Here is an 18,399-nt window from a genome sequence, read left to right on the forward strand (position 1 = left end):
TGATAGCTTTTTTTGACAGGGTAAAAAGCCTTGTGGATAGGAAAGAAGTAATAGATGTGGTATATCTTGACTTTAGTAAGGCTTTTGATACTTTCTGGCATGAACTTCTCATAAACAAACTAGAGAAATACAACCTAGATGGAGCTACTATAAGGTGGGTGCATAACTGATTGGAAAACTGTTCCCAGAGAGTAGTTATCAGTGGTTCACACTCATGCTGGAGGGGTGTAACGAGTGAGGTCCAACAGGGATTTGTTTTGGGTCTGGTTCTGTTCAATATCTTCATCAGTGATCTAGATAATGACATAGAGAATACACTTATAAAGTTTGCATATGATACCAAGCTGGCAGGGGTTGCAAGTGCTTTAGAGGATAGGATTATCATTCAAAATCATCTGGACAAACTGGAGAAATGGTCAGATGTAAATAGGATGAAATTCAATGAGGACAAATGCAAAGTACTCCACTTAGGAAGGAACAATCAGCTGCACACATACAAAATGGAAAATGACAGCCTAAGAAAGTTTACTGTGGAAAGGGATCTGGGGGTCATAGTGGATCACAAGCTAAATATCAGTCAACAGTTCAACACTTTTGCAAAAAAAGCAAACCTCATTCTGGGATGTGTTAGTAGGAGTGTTGTAAGCAAGAAACGAGAAGTAATTCTTCCGCTCTACTCTGCGCTGATTAGGCCTCAACTGGAGTGCTGTGTCCAGTTCTGTTAACCACATTTCATGGAAGTTGTGGACAAATTGGAGAAAGTCCCGAGAAAAGCAACAAAAATGATTAAAGGTCGAGAAAACATGACCTAGGAGGGAAGATTGAAAAAAATTGGGTTTGTTTAGTCTGGAGAAGAGAAGACTGAGCGGGGACATGATAAGAATTTTCAAGTATATAAAAGATTGTTACAAGGAGGAGGGAGAAAAACTGTTCTTAACCTCTGAGGATAGGACAAGAAGCAAGGGGCTTAAATTGCAACCAGGAAGGTTTAAGTTGGACATTAGGAAAAACTTCCTAACTGTCAGACTGGTTAAGCACTGGAATAAATTACCTAGGGAGGTTGTGGAATCGCCATCATTTTAAGAGCAGGTTGGATAAACACCTGTCAGGGATGGTCTAGATAATACTTAGTCCTGCCAGGAGTGCAGAGGACTGCACTAGATGACCTCTCAAGGTCCCTTCCCGTTCTATGATTCTATGATTCTATGAAAGTAAGTTTTCTATTTCGATTAAATATGTTAGAGTATTAATGTACAGGGAAAATTTAATATCAGAACTATGAATTGCCATTATAACTCTTTACGACTTAACTATCAAATTATGCAGACATCTAGAGATGATCAGATTTTTTGTAAAAAAATTCATCAGCAAAAATTAACTTTTCATTGAGGTTGTGAGATCCAAACAATTTCATCCTAAAACTGTTGGAAACTGAAAAATTTTAGTCATAATAAAAAATGTTTTCATTTTTACGGCTAGCAGAGGCTTTCTATGAAAATGTATTCAACTGAAAACTCAATTTTCCTTTGAAATAAAGCAGAAATTGTCTAACTTAGCTTTGGGGAACATGAATATTGTCCAATGACACCACAGTTTCCAACCCATTCCCTCTATTGCAACCTATTCAAAGGGGTAGCTGCAGGGTGGTAAAACTAAGTGAGTAGCGAAGTTGGTATCCCACAGAATATGTTTTAAACATACTAACCTCTCTATAACTGAAGCCCAGAGTGTTGAAGCCCCCAGACAAAGACTGTCTATCTTGATCCTACCCAAGGACATATAGGAGAGAGATGGAACTAGAACTTAGCTCTCCTTTTCTACCATCACTGTTTCTGTCCCACACTGCTGCCCGCTAAACAAAATACTGTCCACATGTGCACAGAACATACACCTAGGAAGAAACAGTCCATCCCCAAAAGAGTTTACATTCAAAGTAGACAAGACAGACAAATGGAGGGAGGGGAAAGAGAGGCAGAAGTGACTGCCCCAAGGTCACAGTGAAGGTCAGTGGCAGAGCCAAGAGTAGAACCCAAGTCTCCTGGCTGCCACTGACCCACACAGGACAGACATAAAGTCACAGAAGGAAACAATACAACCTAGCAGTAACTGAACAATGCTACTAGCCCATCATCGCCCAGAGATGGAAATGCAGCTATGATTTGATGCCATAAATCAACGTGTAAACAGGCAGCAGGCTGTCTGTGTGGTGTCGGGATGAAATAATCACAGATGAGCTGCCATGTGGGACTCTGGATAAGTCTTTGCTGCATTTCCCAGGAAAGTGGGAATCAGGCTGTGTGGGCATTTTAGATTCATGGCCAAGTTATGAGCCTGGTGTCTGTAGCAATAGGGGCAAAAGATTGGCTAACATTGTTGGATTTGGGTTCTACTTTGTTCCATCCTCCATGCTGCATTTGATCAAGCCACATATTTGGCCAGATCCTCAGATGGTATAAACTGACTTAGCTACATTGACTTTAAAGGAGTGATGCCAATTCACACTCCAGCTGAACTCGAATTGATATGAAAATTAGATACAATCAGCTTAGGATTGAATAGGGACTGGGAATGACTGAACCATTACAAACATTGAATCTATCTCCCCATGTAAGTATTCTCACACTTCTTATCTTGATTATCACTTCAAAAGTTTTTTCTCTTACTTAATTGGCCTCTCAGAGTTGGTAAGACAACTCCCACCTTTTCATGCTCTCTGTATGTGTATATATATCTTCTCACTATATGTTCCATTCTATGCATCCAATGAAGTGGCCTGTAGCCCACAAAAGCTTATGCTCAAATAAATTTGTTAGTCTCTAAGGTGCCACAAATACTCCTGTTCTTTTTGTGGATACAGACTAACACGTGTGCTACTCTGAAACCTGTCACTCCTGTGATAACACACCAGAATAGTGCTTTGTTTGTGAACAATGAGGAACACATGTTCCTCCAATCAATATAAATTATGAATGCTGTGCACCTTTGACATTCACATCATGAGATATTATGGAGAGAGGAATCAGAGTCACTCCGTCTCTCACTATAATCCTGACCATTGCCCTTGTCTTTCCCTCCACAGCAGGACACGATGAACTAAGAAAGAAAATGTCCAGCCAAACCAACATAACTGAGTTCCTTCTCCTGGGATTCTCTGACATTCGGGAGCTGCAGATTTTGCACTTTGTGGTGTTTCTAGTGATTTACCTGGCAGGCATGATGGGGAATCTTCTCTTCATCATGGTTGTAGCCCTAGACCACCACCTTCACACCCCCATGTACTTCTTCCTGATGAATTTGTCCATCCTAGACCTCGGTACCATCTCTGTCATCATCCCCAAATCAATGGCCAACTCCCTCATGAACACAAGATTGATTTCTTATTCTGGATGTGTCGCCCAAGTCTTTCTTGTCTTCTTCTTTGCTTCAGCAGATTTTGCCATACTGACTATCATGGCATACGACCGATATGTCGCCATCTGTCAACCACTGCACTATGAGAGAGTGATGAACAGAAGAGCTTGTGTCCAAATGGCAGCCAGTGCCTGGATCAGTGTTATTCTCTATTCTGCAGTGCACACTGGAAATACGTTTGCAATATCCTTCTGTGGAGGCAACGTGGTGGATCAATTTTTCTGTCAAATCCCCCAGCTACTCAAGCTTGCTTGCTCTGACTTAGACCTCAGTGAAGTCGGGTTTCTCATCTTTAGTGTGTGCTTAGCCTCAAGCTGCTTTGTTTTCATAATTGTGTCATATGTTCAGATCTTCACCACAGTATTGAGAATCCCCTCTGAGCAGAGCCGTCATAAAGCCTTCTCCACCTGCCTCCCTCACCTCATTGTGATCTCCTTGTTTGTTTCCACGGGCATCTTTGCTTACCTGAAACCCACCTCCAGCTCTCCATCAGGTCTGGATCTCATGGTGGCTGTTCTTTATTCTGTGCTGCCTCCAGTTATGAATCCGATCATCTACAGCATGAGGAACAAGGAAATCAAAGCTTCCCTGAGGAAACTTACTGGGTGGAGTTTATTCAGCAAGAATAAAATGTCTATATTTCTTTTATGAACATGGTTTTTATCTCTGTTTCTTTACAAACACAATCCAAACTGAGAAAGGATCTAAGAAGTTGGCCTGTTACTAGTATTAGAATACTATCTTTGCATAGTTGTGTACACTGCATATATGACAGACAAAGGAAGAGTCTGCAATTAGATAGACAGAGAGAGAGGACCATTCTTTGTCCTAACACATAACCTAATTGTGTCATAATGATAGATTTCTATTTAATTGTGAATTGTTGGATAGATAGATAGATAGATAGATAGATAGATAGATAATGAATAGTTTATGCAAATTATTGAGACTCATTTCCTATTCAAGACTATGCTTTGTTTAATCCTTTGTTTAATCCATTCACAAAGACTGTGAAAGGTTAGCCAGCTAGAAAAGCAGTTTCTCCTCCCTTGGTTTTCACACCTCAACTGCTAGAAGAGGGCCTCACCCACCCTTACTGAACTAACCTCTTTATCTCTAGCCTGCTTCTTGCTTGCATATATATACCTGCCTCTGGACAGTTCCACTACATGCATCCAACAAAGTGGTTATTCACCCACGAAAGGTCATGCTCCAGTTCATCTGTTAGTCTATAAGGTGCCGCAGGACTCTTTGCTGCTTTTATAAAAATTAATTATTAAACATTATTTACCAAAGAATTTCTCTCACAATATCTTACTCCACAGCTCATCTACAAACAGTTCATCCTAAGTAATTGGTGTTTGAACTTCAAGCTGTTTCAACTGGAAACATTTTTAACATGCTCTGTTTCCCTTCCCTCAGTAGATCAGTTCATAGAATCATAGATTCATAGATTCATAGACTCTAGGACTGGAAGGGACCTAGAGAGGTCATCGAGTCCAGTCCCCTGCCCTCATGGCAGGACCAAGTACTGTCTAGACCATCTCTGATAGACATTTATCTAACCTACTCTTAAATATCTCCAGAGATGGAGATTCCACAACCTCCCTAGGCAATTTATTCCAGTGTTTAACCACCCTGACAGTTAGGAACTTTTTCCTAATGTCCAACCTCAATCTCCCTTGCTGCAGTTTAAGCCCATTGCTTCTTGTTCTATCTTTAGAGGCCAAGGTGAACAAGTTTTCTGTCTCCTCCTGATGACACCCTTTTAGATATCTGAAAACTGCTATCATGTCCCCTCTCAGTCTTCTCTTTTTCAAACTAAACAAACCCAATTCTTTCCGCCTTCCTTCGTAGGTCATGTTCTCAAGACCTTTAATCATTCTTGTTGCTCTTCTCTGGACCCTCTCCAATTTCTCCACATCTTTCTTGAAATGCGGTGCCCAGAACTGGACACAATACTCCAGTTGAGGCCTAACCAGTGCAGAGTAGAGCGGAAGAATGACTTCTCGTGTCTTGCTCACAACACACCCGTCAATGCATCCTAGAATCATGTTTGATTTTTTTGCAACAGCATCACACTATTGACTCATATTTAGCTTGAGGTCCACTATAACCCCTAGATCCCTTTCTGCCGTACTCCTTCCTAGACTGTCTCTTCCCATTCTGTATGTGTGAAACTGATTGTTCCTTCCTAAGTGGAGCACTTTGCATTTGTCTTTATTAAACTTCATCCGGTTTACCTCAGACTATTTCTCCAATTTGTCCAGATCATTTTGAATTATGACCCTGTCCTCCAAAGCAGTTGCAATCCCTCCCAGTTTGGTATCATCTGCAAACTTAATAAGCGTACTTTCTCTGCCAACATCTAAGATGTTGATGAAGATATTGAACAGAACCGGTGCCAAATCAGACCCCTGCGGAACCCCACTTGTTATACCTTTCCAGCAGAATTGGGAACCATTAATAACTACTCTTTGAGTACGATTATCCAGCCAGTTATGCACCCACCTTATAGTAGCCCCATCTAAATTGTATTTGCCTAGTTTATCGATAAGAATATCATGCGAGACTGTATCAAATGCCTTACTAAAGTCTAGGTATACCACATCCACCGCTTCTCCCTTATCCACAAGACTCGTTATCCTATCAAAGAAAGCTATCAAATTAGTTTGACACTATTTCTTCTTTACAAATCCATGCTGGCTATTCCCTATCACCTTACCACCTTCCAAGTGTTTGCAGATGATATCCTTAATTACTTGCTCCATTATCTTCCCTGGCACAAAAGTTAAACTAACTGGTCTGTAGTTTCCTGGGTTGTTTTTATTTCCCTTTTTATAGATGGGCACTATATTTGCCCTTTTCCAGTCTTCTGGAATCTCTTCTGTTTCCCATGATTTTCCAAAGATAATAGCTAGAGGCTCAGATACCTCCTCTATTAGGTCCTTCAGTATTCTAGGATGCATTTCATCAGGCCCTGGTAACTTACAGGCATCTAACTTTTCTAAGTGATTTTTAACTTGTTCTTTTTTTTATTTTATCTTCTAAACCTACCCCCTTCCCATTAGCACTCACTATATTAGTCATTCCTTCAGACTTCTTGGTGAAGACCGAAACAAGGAAGTCATTAAGCATTTCTGCCATTTCCAAGTTTCCTGCTACTGTTTCTCCCTCCTCACTGAGCAGTGGGCCTACCCTGTCCTTGATCTTCCTCTTTCTTCTAATGTATTGATAAAAAGTCTTCTTGTTTCCCTTTATTCCCATAGCTAGTTTGAGCTCATTTTGTGCCTTTGCCTTTCTAATCATGCCCCTGCATTCCTGTGTTGTTTGCCTATATTCATCCTTTGTAATCTGACCTAGTTTCCATTTTTTATATGACTCCTTTTTATTTTTTAGATCATAGAAGATCTCGTGGTTAAATAGAATATCATGGTTGGAATATCATGGAATATCATGGAACGTCTAGTCCAACCCCCTGATCAGAGCAGAACCAATCCCCAACTAAATCATCCCAGACAGGGCTTTGTCAAGCCTGACTTTAAAAACCTCTAAGGAAGGAGATTCCACCACCTCCCTAGGGAACCCATTCCAGTGCTTCACCACCCTTCTAGTGAAAAAGTTTTTCCTAATATACAACCTAAACCTCCCCCACTGCAACTTGAGACCATTTCTCATTGTTCTGTCATCTGGTACCACTGGAACAGTCTAGATCCATTCTCTAGGGAACCCCCTTTCAGGTAGTTGAAAGCAGCTATCAAATCCCTCCCTCATTCTTCTCTTCCGCAGACTAAATAATCCCAGTTACCTCAGCCTCTCCTTATAAGTCATGTGCTCCAGCCATCTATCAATGTGATATATGCCATCATGTACCAGCAATGCCCCTCTGCCATGTACATTGACCAAACCCAACAGTCTCTACGCAAAAGAATAAATGGACACACATCTGACTTCAGGAATCATAACATTCAAAAACCAATAGGAGAACATTTCAACCTCTCTGGTCACTCAGTAACAGACTTAAAGGTGGCAATTTTGCAACAGAAAAGCTTCAAAAACAGGCTCCAAGGAGAAACTGCTGAACTTGAATTAATATTCAAACTAGATACCATCAACTTAGGTTTAAATAGAAGCTGGGAATGGCTGAGCCATTACACACATTGAATTTATTTCCCTATGTTAAGTATCCTCACACCTTCTTGTCAAACTGTCTCAAATGGGCTCTTGATTCACTACAAAAGTTTTTTTTCTCCTGCTGATAATAGCACATCTTAATTAATTAGCCTTTAGAGTGGGTAGGGCATCTGCCACCTTTTCATGTTCTCTGTATGTATATATGTCTCCTCACTATATGTTCCATTCTATGCATCTGATGAAGTGGGCTGTAGCCCACAAAAGGTTAAGCTCAAACAAATTTGTTAGTCTCTAAAGCCTGGGCTACACTAGTGGGGAGGTTCGAACTAAGGATACGTCTACATTACCCGCCGGTTCGGTGGGTAGCAATCAACTTCTCGGAGTTCGATATATCGCGTCTCATCTAGACGCGATATATCGAACTCCGAACGCGCTCCCGTCGACTCCGGAACTCCACTACCGTGAACGACGGTGGCGGAGTCGACGGGGGAGCCGCGGACTATTCGCATAGCTGAAGTCAAAGTATCTTAGTTCAAGTTACCTGGCCATTCTAACAGCAGCAAGTCAACTCCCGCGGCTCCCCCATCGATTCCGCTTACTCCTCCCACCAAGGTGGAGTACAGGCATTGATTCAGGGATCGATTTATCATGTCCAGACAAGATGCGATAAATCTATCCCCAATACATCAAACACTACCCACCAATGCAGCAGGTAGTATAGACGTACCCTAAGGTGCCACATGTACTCCTGTTCTTTTTGCAGATACAGACTAACACAGCTGCTACTCCAAAACTAATAATTTTTGATGCTGTGACGATGCAGTTCTGGCGGGACCCAACTGAGAGTGCCAGTTCAGGACCAATTGCTCAGACAGGGCAGTCACAGCCCTAGGCTGGGGTTTTTCCACCTCTAAGGCAAACCAAACCAGCCAGACAAGAAGGACTTCGGTTTCACCCCACTGGATAACCACAAGTCACACGAGCAATTTCCTTAGACACTCCAGTCTCCCAGTATCACCACTAGTGCCACCTGTCCTGGGGATGAATGGTTATGAAAACCAACACCCCAATAAAAGGAAAAGGTTCTCTTGATTCCAAAGAATCAAGCCCCAGACCCAGGTCAATATACACATCAGATCTTACCCACAAATCACGCTGTTGCCAGTCCTTTAGAATCTAAAATCTAAAGGTTTATCCATAAAGGGAAAAAGGTAGAGATGAGAGCTAGAATTGGTTAAATGGAATCAATTACATACGGTAATGGCAAAGTTCTTAGTTCAGGCTTGTAGCAGTGATGGAGTAAACTGCAGGTTCAAATCAAATCTCTGGAACATCCCCAGCTGGGTTGGGTCATCAGTCCCTTGTGTAGAGCTTCAGCTTGTAGCAAAGTCCCTCCAGAGGTAGAAGCAGGATTGAAAACAAGATGGAGATGAGGCATCAGCCCTATATAGGCTTTTCCAGGTGTAAGAACCTCTTTGTCCTTACTGTGGAAAATTACAGCAAAATGGAGTCTGGAGTCACATGGACAAGTCCCTGCATACTTTGCTGAGTCACAAGGCGTGTCTGCCTTCTTTCCATGGGTCAATTGTGTAGCTGATGGTCCTTAATGGGCAATCAAGCAGGCTAGGCAGGGCTAACACCAACTTGTCTGCGGTGTCACCCAGAAGCAGAGCACAAGTACAAAATACAGACAATACAGAGCCAATACTTATAACTTCAACTACAAAATGATACACAGACATACAGACAGCATAATCATAACCAGAAACCCATAACCTGGTCTTAGACACCTTAGATGATCCCCTTTACCTAAGATTTGGTGCCACTACAGGACCTTGGTTGCAAACCATGTTCTATATGGTCCCAGTTTATATCAATAATGTCACCGATGCCCTCTGCTGGATTCTTTCCAAATCCTTCTTGTAGTGTGGGGCCCAAAACTGGGCACAATACTCCAGATGAGGCCTCACCAATGCTGAATAGAGGAGAATTATCACATCTTAATCAGCTGACAATGCTCCTGCTTATATGAAAGGATGTGTTAGGAGTGGGATTTGAACCCATATCTCCATAGAGAGACCGGAACAGCTGATTGGGGGAAAGACAGAGTCTTAGATCACTCAACCATCAACCAGCCTATGCAGGTACCTTAAAAAGGATGGGACAAATCCTCAGCTGGTGTAAATTGTTATATCTCCATTGAAGTCAACAGAGCTCTGAGAATTTACACAACCTGAGGATCTGTTCAGAACACTCATGATTGTGAATTCGAAACTCCCCTCCATTGAATATTCTGCATTAAGGCCCTGATCCAGCAAACCACTTCAGGACATGCTTAACTTTAAATACGTATGTAGTCCCATTGAAAACTGGAAGTGAATCTCATGCTTAAGTGTTTTGTTGGATTAGGGATAGGGCCAACTGGTGTCAGACTTGCCACTGCCTCAGTTTCTCCCCTTTCCCAATTAAACAAACTGCTACAATTGGTGTCAAGTATCAGATACAAGAGTGGTACATTTATACAAATAGGATGATCACACTCTGTAGATTCAGCAAAGAATCCTGTGGCACCTTATAGACTAACAGACGTATTGGAGCATGAGCTTTCGTGGGTGAATACACACTTCGTTGGATGCATGTAGTGGAAATTTCCAGGGGCAGGCATATATATACAAGCAAGAAGCAGGCTGGAGATAACGAGGTTAGTTCAATCAGGGAGGATGAGGCCCTATTCTAGCAGCTGAGGTGTGAAAACCAAGGAAGGAGAAACTGCTTTTGTAGTTGGCAAGCCATTCACAGTCTTTGTTTAATCCTGAGCTGGTGGTGTCAAATTTGCAGATGAACTGAAGCTCAGCAGTTTCTCTTTGAAGTCTGGTCCTGAAGTTTTTTTGCTGCAGGATGACCACCTTAAGATCTGCTATTGTGTGGCCAGGGAGGTTGAAGTGTTCTCCTATAGGTTTTTGTATATTGCCATTCCTAATATCTGATTTGTGTCCATTTATCCTTTCCCCACTGCCGAAGTTCTGCCGAAGACTCAGAGTGCCACCAGGTGAGTAAAAATTAAAAAGGCATCTCTAGCCAGGGAAGGGATTCTCACTGGGTGCGTGGCCCTCTTAGGTGCAGGGCCAAATTCGGGGGAATTGGTGGAATAGGCCTAAAGCTGGCCCTGAAAACGGTCATACTGGGTCAGATCAATGGTCCATCTAGCCCAGTATCCTGTCTCTACCAGTAGCCAATGCCAGATGCTTCAGAGGGAATGAACAGAACAGGCAACCATTGAGTGATCCATCCCCTGACGTCCAGTCCCAGCTTTTGGCAGTCAGAGGTTTATGGAAACCCAGAGCATGGGGTTGCATGCCTTATAATCTTGGCTAATAGCTATTGATAGACCTATCCTCTATGAACTTATCTAATTCTTTTTAGAACCCCATTATAGTTTTGGCCTTCACAACATCCCCTTGCAATAAGTTCCACAGGTAGACTGTGCATTGTGTGAAGTACTTTCTTTTGTTTGTGTTAAACCTGCTGCCTATTAATTTCATTGGGTGACCACCTGGCCCTTCAGTTATGTGAAGGAGTAAATAACACTTCCCTACTCACTTTCTTCACACCATACATGATTTTATAGACCTCTATCATATCCTCCCTTTGTCGTCTCTTTTCTTTTTTGTGATGGGGTGAGCACAACTGCATGCACTATTCAAGGTGTAGGTGTACCATGGATTTATATAGAAGCATTATGATATTTTCTATCTTATTACCTATCCCTTTTCTAATAGTTCCTAAAATTCTGTTAGCTTTTTTGATTGCCGCTGAACATTGAGCAGATGTTTTCAGAAAAATATCTACAATGACTCCACTTTCTTGAGTGGTAACAGCTAATTTAGACCCCATAATATTGTATGTATAGTTGGGATTATGTTTTCCCATGTGCATTACTTTGCATTTATCAACACTAAATTTCATCTTCTCTTTTGTTGACCATACACCCAATTTTGTGAGATCCCTTTGTAACTCCTCTCAGTCAGCTTTGGACTTAACTATCTTGAGTAAATTTGTATCATCTGCAAACTTTGCCATGCCAGTGTTGACCCCTTTTTCCAGTCATTTATGAATATGTTGAACAGCACTGGTCCCGGTACAGATCCTTGGGAGACCCCACTATTTATCACTTTCCAATAGGAAAACTGACCATTTATTCCTACTCTTTGTTTACTATCTTTTAACCAGTTAACGATCCATGAGAGGACTTTCCCTCTTATCCCATGACTGCTTATTTTGCTTAACAGCCTTTGGTGAGGGACCTTGTCAAGGCTTTCTGAAAGTCCAAGTACACTGTGTTGAGTGTATCACCCTTGTCCTCATGTTTGCTGACACCATCAAAGAATTATAATAGATTGGTGAGGCATGATTTCTCATTACAAAAGCCATGTTGACTCTTCCTCCAACATATTGTGTTTATCTATGTGCCTAATAATTCTATTCTTTACTGTAGTTTCAACCAATTTCCTGGTATTGAAGTTATGCTTACTGGCCTGTAATTGCCAGGATTGCCTCTGGAGCCTTTTTAAAAAAATCAGTGTTACGTTAACTATCCTCTAGTCATCTGATCCAGAGGCTGATTTAAGCGATAGGTTACATAGCTCAGTTAGTAATTCTGCAATTTCATATTTGAGTTCATTCAGAACTCTTGGGTGAATACCATCTGGTCCTGGTGACTTATTACTGTTTCATTTATCAATTTGTTCCAAAACCTTCTCTATTGACACCACATTCTGGGACAGTTCCTCAGATTTGTCACCTAAAAAGAATGGTTCAGGTGTGGGGTCTCACTCACATTCTCTGAAGTGAAGACTGATGGAAAGAATTCATTTAGATTCTCTGAAATGGCCTTATCTTCCTTTAGGATCTCAATCATCCAGTTGGCCCACTGACTCTTTGACAGGCTTCCTGCTTCTGTTGTTGTTGTTATTATTATTATTATTATTATTATTATTATTACTGTTATGTTTTGTTTCTTTTGCAAGTTCTTCAAAATCTCAACTTAGGCAAAGCAACAGAGCTCCTTAACACTATGCCAATTTACACAAACTGGGGACCAGGTCCCACTGACTTCAATAAAATTACGGCTGATATATACTAATGACATGAAACATTGCAACTGCTGCTTGATGAGCTGTTGTATGAGGTAAGAAAAAAATGGAATTGCTATGAAAGAAAGAAAGAAAGAAAGAAAGAAAGAAAGAAAGAAAGAAAGAAAGAAAGAAAGAAAGAAAGAAAGAAAGAAAGAACGATAAAGTTGGGCCATTCATCCCAATAGAAAAAGAAAGACTAGATACAGAAAATCTTAGCAACACTGAATTCCTCCAAGTTCCCCCCGAGGATTGAATGAATCGATCCTTAACCATTAAAAGTTACACTTCTAATTAATCTCAAAGGCAAAGAATTAAGGACGTGCAGAAGAGTTAGGAACTTGTGACTTGTCTTCAGTTCAGATTCACAGGCACAGAATATGGATTTGAAACTGTAATGGGACACATCCCCAGCTGGTGTAAATTGACATAGCTCCATTGGAGAGAGTGGGCCAGATCCCAGCCTGTGTAAATCAGCATAACTCAGCTGAACACATGGAAACGACTGTGGGCTAATACAATGATGGGTGCATGACAGGTAGATAGACTAAACAATACTGATGGTTGAGAACTGAAGGAATCACAAGCTGAGACAAACTCCACAAAGACCAGCACAGTAAATTTGCTATCTCAATTAACTATATTTTGGGGGATTAATATACAGGGGAAATTTAAGAACATAAATGTGAAATTTCAATCTGAACTGTTTTTGATTTTTGGTATCAATGTAATGAAATATCTACTGCTGGTCAGAAATCTTATTCCCCTCTGCAAAATTTTGAATTTTCACCGAAACCCCAAAATATGACTTTTATTTATATATTCATTTTTTACTTTTTGTCAGTCAAAAAAATTCAGCTGAAAAGTGCACATTTTAAGATGAAAACCATTTTTTTTTAGTTTTCAGTTTTCCAAGAATAATCAATATTTCCAAGAAAATATTTTGAGAAAAAAAATGTTTAGCTGAATACCCAATTTTCCATAAAACAAACAAACAAACAAACACAAACAATATATCAACACATAGCTTAACAAAGAGAAGGTTCACAGCACCTACCTAGAGGAAAAAAAAATTGTGGGTCATGCCCTAATTAAGGAATCACTATAAGTCCCATGTTAGGCCTGGAGACACTGAGGCACAAAGAATTGAGCTAACTTAGTGTCTTGATCACCTTTCTAGCCACTGTTACCTGGCTATACTTGTTATCGTAGGCTAGAATGTTAAAAGGAGTCTAAGGCCTGGTCTACACTAGGACTTTAATTCGAATTTAGCAGCGTTAATTCGAATTAACCGTGCACCCATCCACACCAGGAAGCCATTTAATTCAACCTAGAGGGCTCTTTAGTTCGAATTCGGTACTCCACCCCGACGAGGGGAGTAGCGCTAAATTCGACATGGCTATGTCGAATTAGGCTAGGTGTGGATGCAAATCGAACTTACTAGCTCCGGGAGCTATCCCACACTGCACCACTCTGTTGACGCTCTGGACAGCAGTCCGAGCTCAGATGTTCTGATCAGCCATACAGGAAAAGCACCGGGAAAATTTGAATTCCTTTTCCTGTCTGGCCAGTTTGAATTTCATTTCCTGTGTGGACGTCGTGGCGAGCTCAGCAGCTCTGGCAGCGATGCAGAGCTCTCCAGCAGAGGAGTCCATGCAATCTCAGAGTAGAAAGAGGGCCCCAGCATGGACTGACCGGGAAGTCTTGGATCTGATCGCTGTGTGGGGCAATGAGTCTGTGCTTTTGGAGCTGCGCTCCAAAAAACGGAATGCAAAGACCTACGAGAAGGTCTCCAAAGCCATGGCACTCAGAGGATACAGCCGGGATGCAACGTAGTGCCGCGTGAAAATCAAGGACCTGAGACAAGGCTACCAAAAAATCAAAGCGGCAAACGGACGCTCCGGAGCCCAGCCCCAGACATGCCGCTTCTACGAGGCACTGCATGCCATTCTCGGTGGGTCTGCCACCACTGCCCCACCAGTGACCGTGGACTCTGAGGATGGGATAGTGTCGAGGGGCAGTTACTCGGCGATGTTCGCCGATGGGGAAGATGAGGAAGGGTTTGTGGAGGACGAGGCAGGCGACAGCGGTTACAATACTGCTTTCCCCGACAGCCAGGATCTCTTCATCACCCTCACAGAGATCCCCTACCAACCCTCCCCGGCCGTTAACCCGGACTCCGAATCAGGGGAAGGATCAGTCGGTAAGTGCTATAAACATGTAAACATTTATTTTTTAACAAAACAGGAATAAAAACTATATAAAAAGAAGATCAATGCATATAGGGATCGAACAGAAATCCTCTTGGGACAGTTCTATGAAGCTCTCTGAGAGGTACTCGAAATGCCTTCGCAGGAGGTTCCTGGGGAGAGGTGCCTTGTTGGGTGCTCTGTGGAAGCACACTCTTCAGCGCCAGGCCATCCTGAGGTATAATGGGAGCATCGCCTCGACCAGCATGGCAGCATAGGGTCCTGGTCTGTGCAGGGATTCACGCAGCATTCGCTCTCTGTTTCTCCTGGAGACCCGCCTCAGGGTGATCTCGCTCGGCGACTGCTGCATCTAATTAGGGGAATTACTTTAATGTTACTATTGTGAATGCTTGACTTTTCCTTTGCATAACAATGACCGTCGTTTAACAGCCACGTGTTGTAGGCTGCAGAGGAAAAGCATACAGGGATCTTTCCCGGGGACAGCCGCGAGGGGCTGGAACAGGGTCAGACTTTATGCTTTCCAGATTGCCTGCAGCAGGAGGGCACTGCTATCCATTAACTGTTAAGCAGCCTAAAGTTTACGGCTTACCAGGCCTGGCTGCTACACGGATTCTGCTGTCCTGCCCCGCTTGTCCAATCTCCAGTGCAAGACCCCAGGCAATGAAAGCGAATGCCGAAAATTCGAACTTGTCCTGAGAGCGCATGAGATTAGGTGCCCTGTATGGTCTTGTTCACAGAAACTGAGTAGACTGTGTTCAGTGTTCGCAAACATGTATCTTTGGAAGGAAATCACTTCCTTTTTCCCATCACACAGCTGCGGCTCTTTCCCGAACTGCCCCGGCATCCCCCTCACAGAGGCTGGCGCAGATTAGGCGGCGAAAGAAAAAGACTCGGGACGAAATGTTCGCTGAACTGATGGCCTGCTCCAGAGCTGAGGCGGCCCAGCAGAGCCAGTGGAGGGAGACCCTCTCTCAGCAGCAGCGCTCACACAGCGAACGGGAGGACAGGTGGCGGCAGGAAGACCAGCAGGCGACTCAAACACTTCTTGGACTAATGAGGGAGCAAACGGACACGCTCCGGCGCCTTGTGGATGTTCTGCAGGACTGCAGGCAGGAGTAGAGAGCCCCCCTGAACTGTATCTGCAACCGCCCTCCCCCGCCACAAAGTCCTGTCCCCCCCTCACCCAAAATAACAAGAAGGAGGGGCGCTAGGGGCCGTGAAAACTGTCACTCCACCCCAGCAGAGCGCTCATGTACAAACAGCTCTCATTCCCTAAAGTATGAGAATTGCTTGCCTTCCTGGCTCACCCGATCCCAAATCCCAGTTTCATCCCCCAACTGTGTAGTTGAGTATTAAAAATAGTTTGCTGTTCATTACTGTTTCCGTCATGTTTCTTTGCAGAAGACTTTGTGTGAAGGGCGGGGGAGGGGTTTGTTAATTGCATAGGACAGCCACCATTAACAGGGTACAGACATGGGGGCAGGATCAACAGCAGGTCACACACAGAGTGCAATCACTAGGCACCCGGGTCACTCTGTGAGGTGTCTGCTGCCCCAGGTCAGTCTGGAAGGTGTATGTTGCCCCAGGGTCCGAGCGCCTGAAAACCACAAATGGCAAGGCAGGCTGCCCTTACCATGCCCTTCCACCCTAGCCATGAACCTCTCCAATGCCCTGAGCCCCAGCCAGAGCCATCATCCCCCCACACCTACTCACCCTTCCCACACACCCCTCATCCCTTCCTGCAAACCCACCCCTTCCTGCACACCCTCCGGTAACCGTCCTCCCCCCAGAGACCGACGTAGGAGCAGGAGCCTGTTAGTCCTCGAGTGTAGAAGCGGTCTGTACATCACTGCACACCGTACCCACCACAGTCTGCGTCCCTGTTGGAACCCTTGAACGAGAATTCGTTAGTAAAGAAAACTTTGTTAATTAAAAATGTTCCAATAACTTTATTTTTAAACGTCTGTTGGAAGGGGGGAAACCTGGTGAACGGGGTATGTAACCGCTGAAAAAAGTCAATAGTAACTGAAACAGGGCAGGTTCCGCTTCTCTGTAAAGAGACTGGACAGTCATAGGTTACCCTGCTCTCTGAGGAACCTAGCTTTCAAAGCCTCCCGGATGCACAGCGCTTCCCGCTGGGCTCTTCTAATCGCACGGGTGTCTGGCTGAGCGTAATCAGCAGCCATGCGATTTGCCTCAACCTCCCATCCCGCCATAAAGGTCTCCCCCTTGCTCTCACAGAGATTGTGGAGCACACAGCAAGCTGCAATAACAATGGGGATATTGGTTTCGCTGAGATCCGAGCGAGTCAGTAAGCTCCTCCATCTCCCCTTGAGACGTCCGAAAGCACACTCCACCACCATTCTGCACTTGCTCAGCCGGTAGTTGAAGAGCTCCTTGTCACTGTCCAGGGCGCCTGTATAGGGCTTCATGAGCCAGGGCATTAGCGGGTAGGCTGGGTCCCCGAGGATCACTGTAGGCATCTGCACATCCCCAACACTTACTTTGTGGTCCGTGAAGAAACTACCTTCCTGCAGGCGTCTAAACAGACCAGAGTTCCTGAACACACGCGCGTCATGAACCTTGCCTGGCCACCCGACGTAGATGTTGGTAAAACGTCGCCTATGGTCCACCAGTGCTTGCAGCACCATTGAAAAGTAGCCCTTTCGGTTAATATACTGGCTGGCCTGGTGGGCCGGTCCCAGGATAGGGATGTGAGTGCCATCTATAGCCCCACCGCAGTTTGGGAATCCCATCGCTGCGAAGCCATCTATGACGACCTGGACGTTTCCCAGGGTCACCACCTTTGAGAGCAGTAGCTCAACGATTGCGTGGGCTACTTGCATCACAGCAACCCCCACGGTAGATTTGCCCACGCCAAAGTGGTTCGCTACTGACCGGTAGCTGTCTGGCGTTGCAAGTTTCCAGAGGGCTATGGCCACTCGCTTCTGCACACTCAGGGCTGCTCGCATCCGGGTGTCCTGGCGCTTCAGGGCAGGGGCGAGCAAGTCACACAGTTCAAGGAAAGTGCCCTTACGCATCCTGAAGTTTTGCAGCCACTGTGATTCATCCCAGACCTGCAGCACTATGCGGTCCCACCAGTCCGTGCTTGTTTCCCGGGCCCAGAATCGCCGTCCCATAGCATGAACATGACCCATTGCCACCATGATCTCCGCGGCGCGGGATCCCGTGCTTTGTGAGAGGTCTGTGCCACTCTCAGACTTCATGTCCTCACCGCGCTGCCGGAGCCTCCTCGCCCGATTTCTCAGCAGCTGACTGTGGAAGAGGTGTTCGATAAGGTGCGAGGAGTTGACAACGGCCATAAGTGCAGCGATGATCACAGCGGGTTCCATGCTCGCAGTGCTGTGGCGTCCGCGCTGTCACTGACCAGAAAAGTGCGCGAACAGAGTTCCCGCCGGCGCTTTCAAGGAGAAAGGGCGGGAGTGACGGTTGAATGACGACAGTTACCCAAAACCACCCTCGACACATTTTTCCCCCAGAAGGCATTGGGG

At 44.1% G+C, this 18,399-nt stretch overlaps 1 protein-coding gene across 1 annotated transcript; it reads left to right on the forward strand.

Moving 5' to 3' along the window:
* Positions 1–3,105: 3,105 nt before the first annotated feature.
* LOC123346223 (olfactory receptor 14A16-like) lies at positions 3,106–4,062 on the forward strand. The gene has a single exon (XM_044983505.1). The coding sequence runs from the start codon at positions 3,106–3,108 to the stop codon at positions 4,060–4,062; it is 957 nt and encodes a 318-aa protein (XP_044839440.1).
* Positions 4,063–18,399: the final 14,337 nt, after the last annotated feature.

The sequence above is a fragment of the Mauremys mutica genome, chromosome 12, assembly GCF_020497125.1.
Source record: "Mauremys mutica isolate MM-2020 ecotype Southern chromosome 12, ASM2049712v1, whole genome shotgun sequence".
Classification (NCBI taxonomy): domain Eukaryota; kingdom Metazoa; phylum Chordata; order Testudines; family Geoemydidae; genus Mauremys; species Mauremys mutica.

Coding starts and splice junctions, on each gene's coding strand:
- LOC123346223 (XM_044983505.1), top strand. CDS start 3,106: ATGTCCAGCCAAACCAACATAACTGAGTTCCTTCTCCTGGGATTCTCT.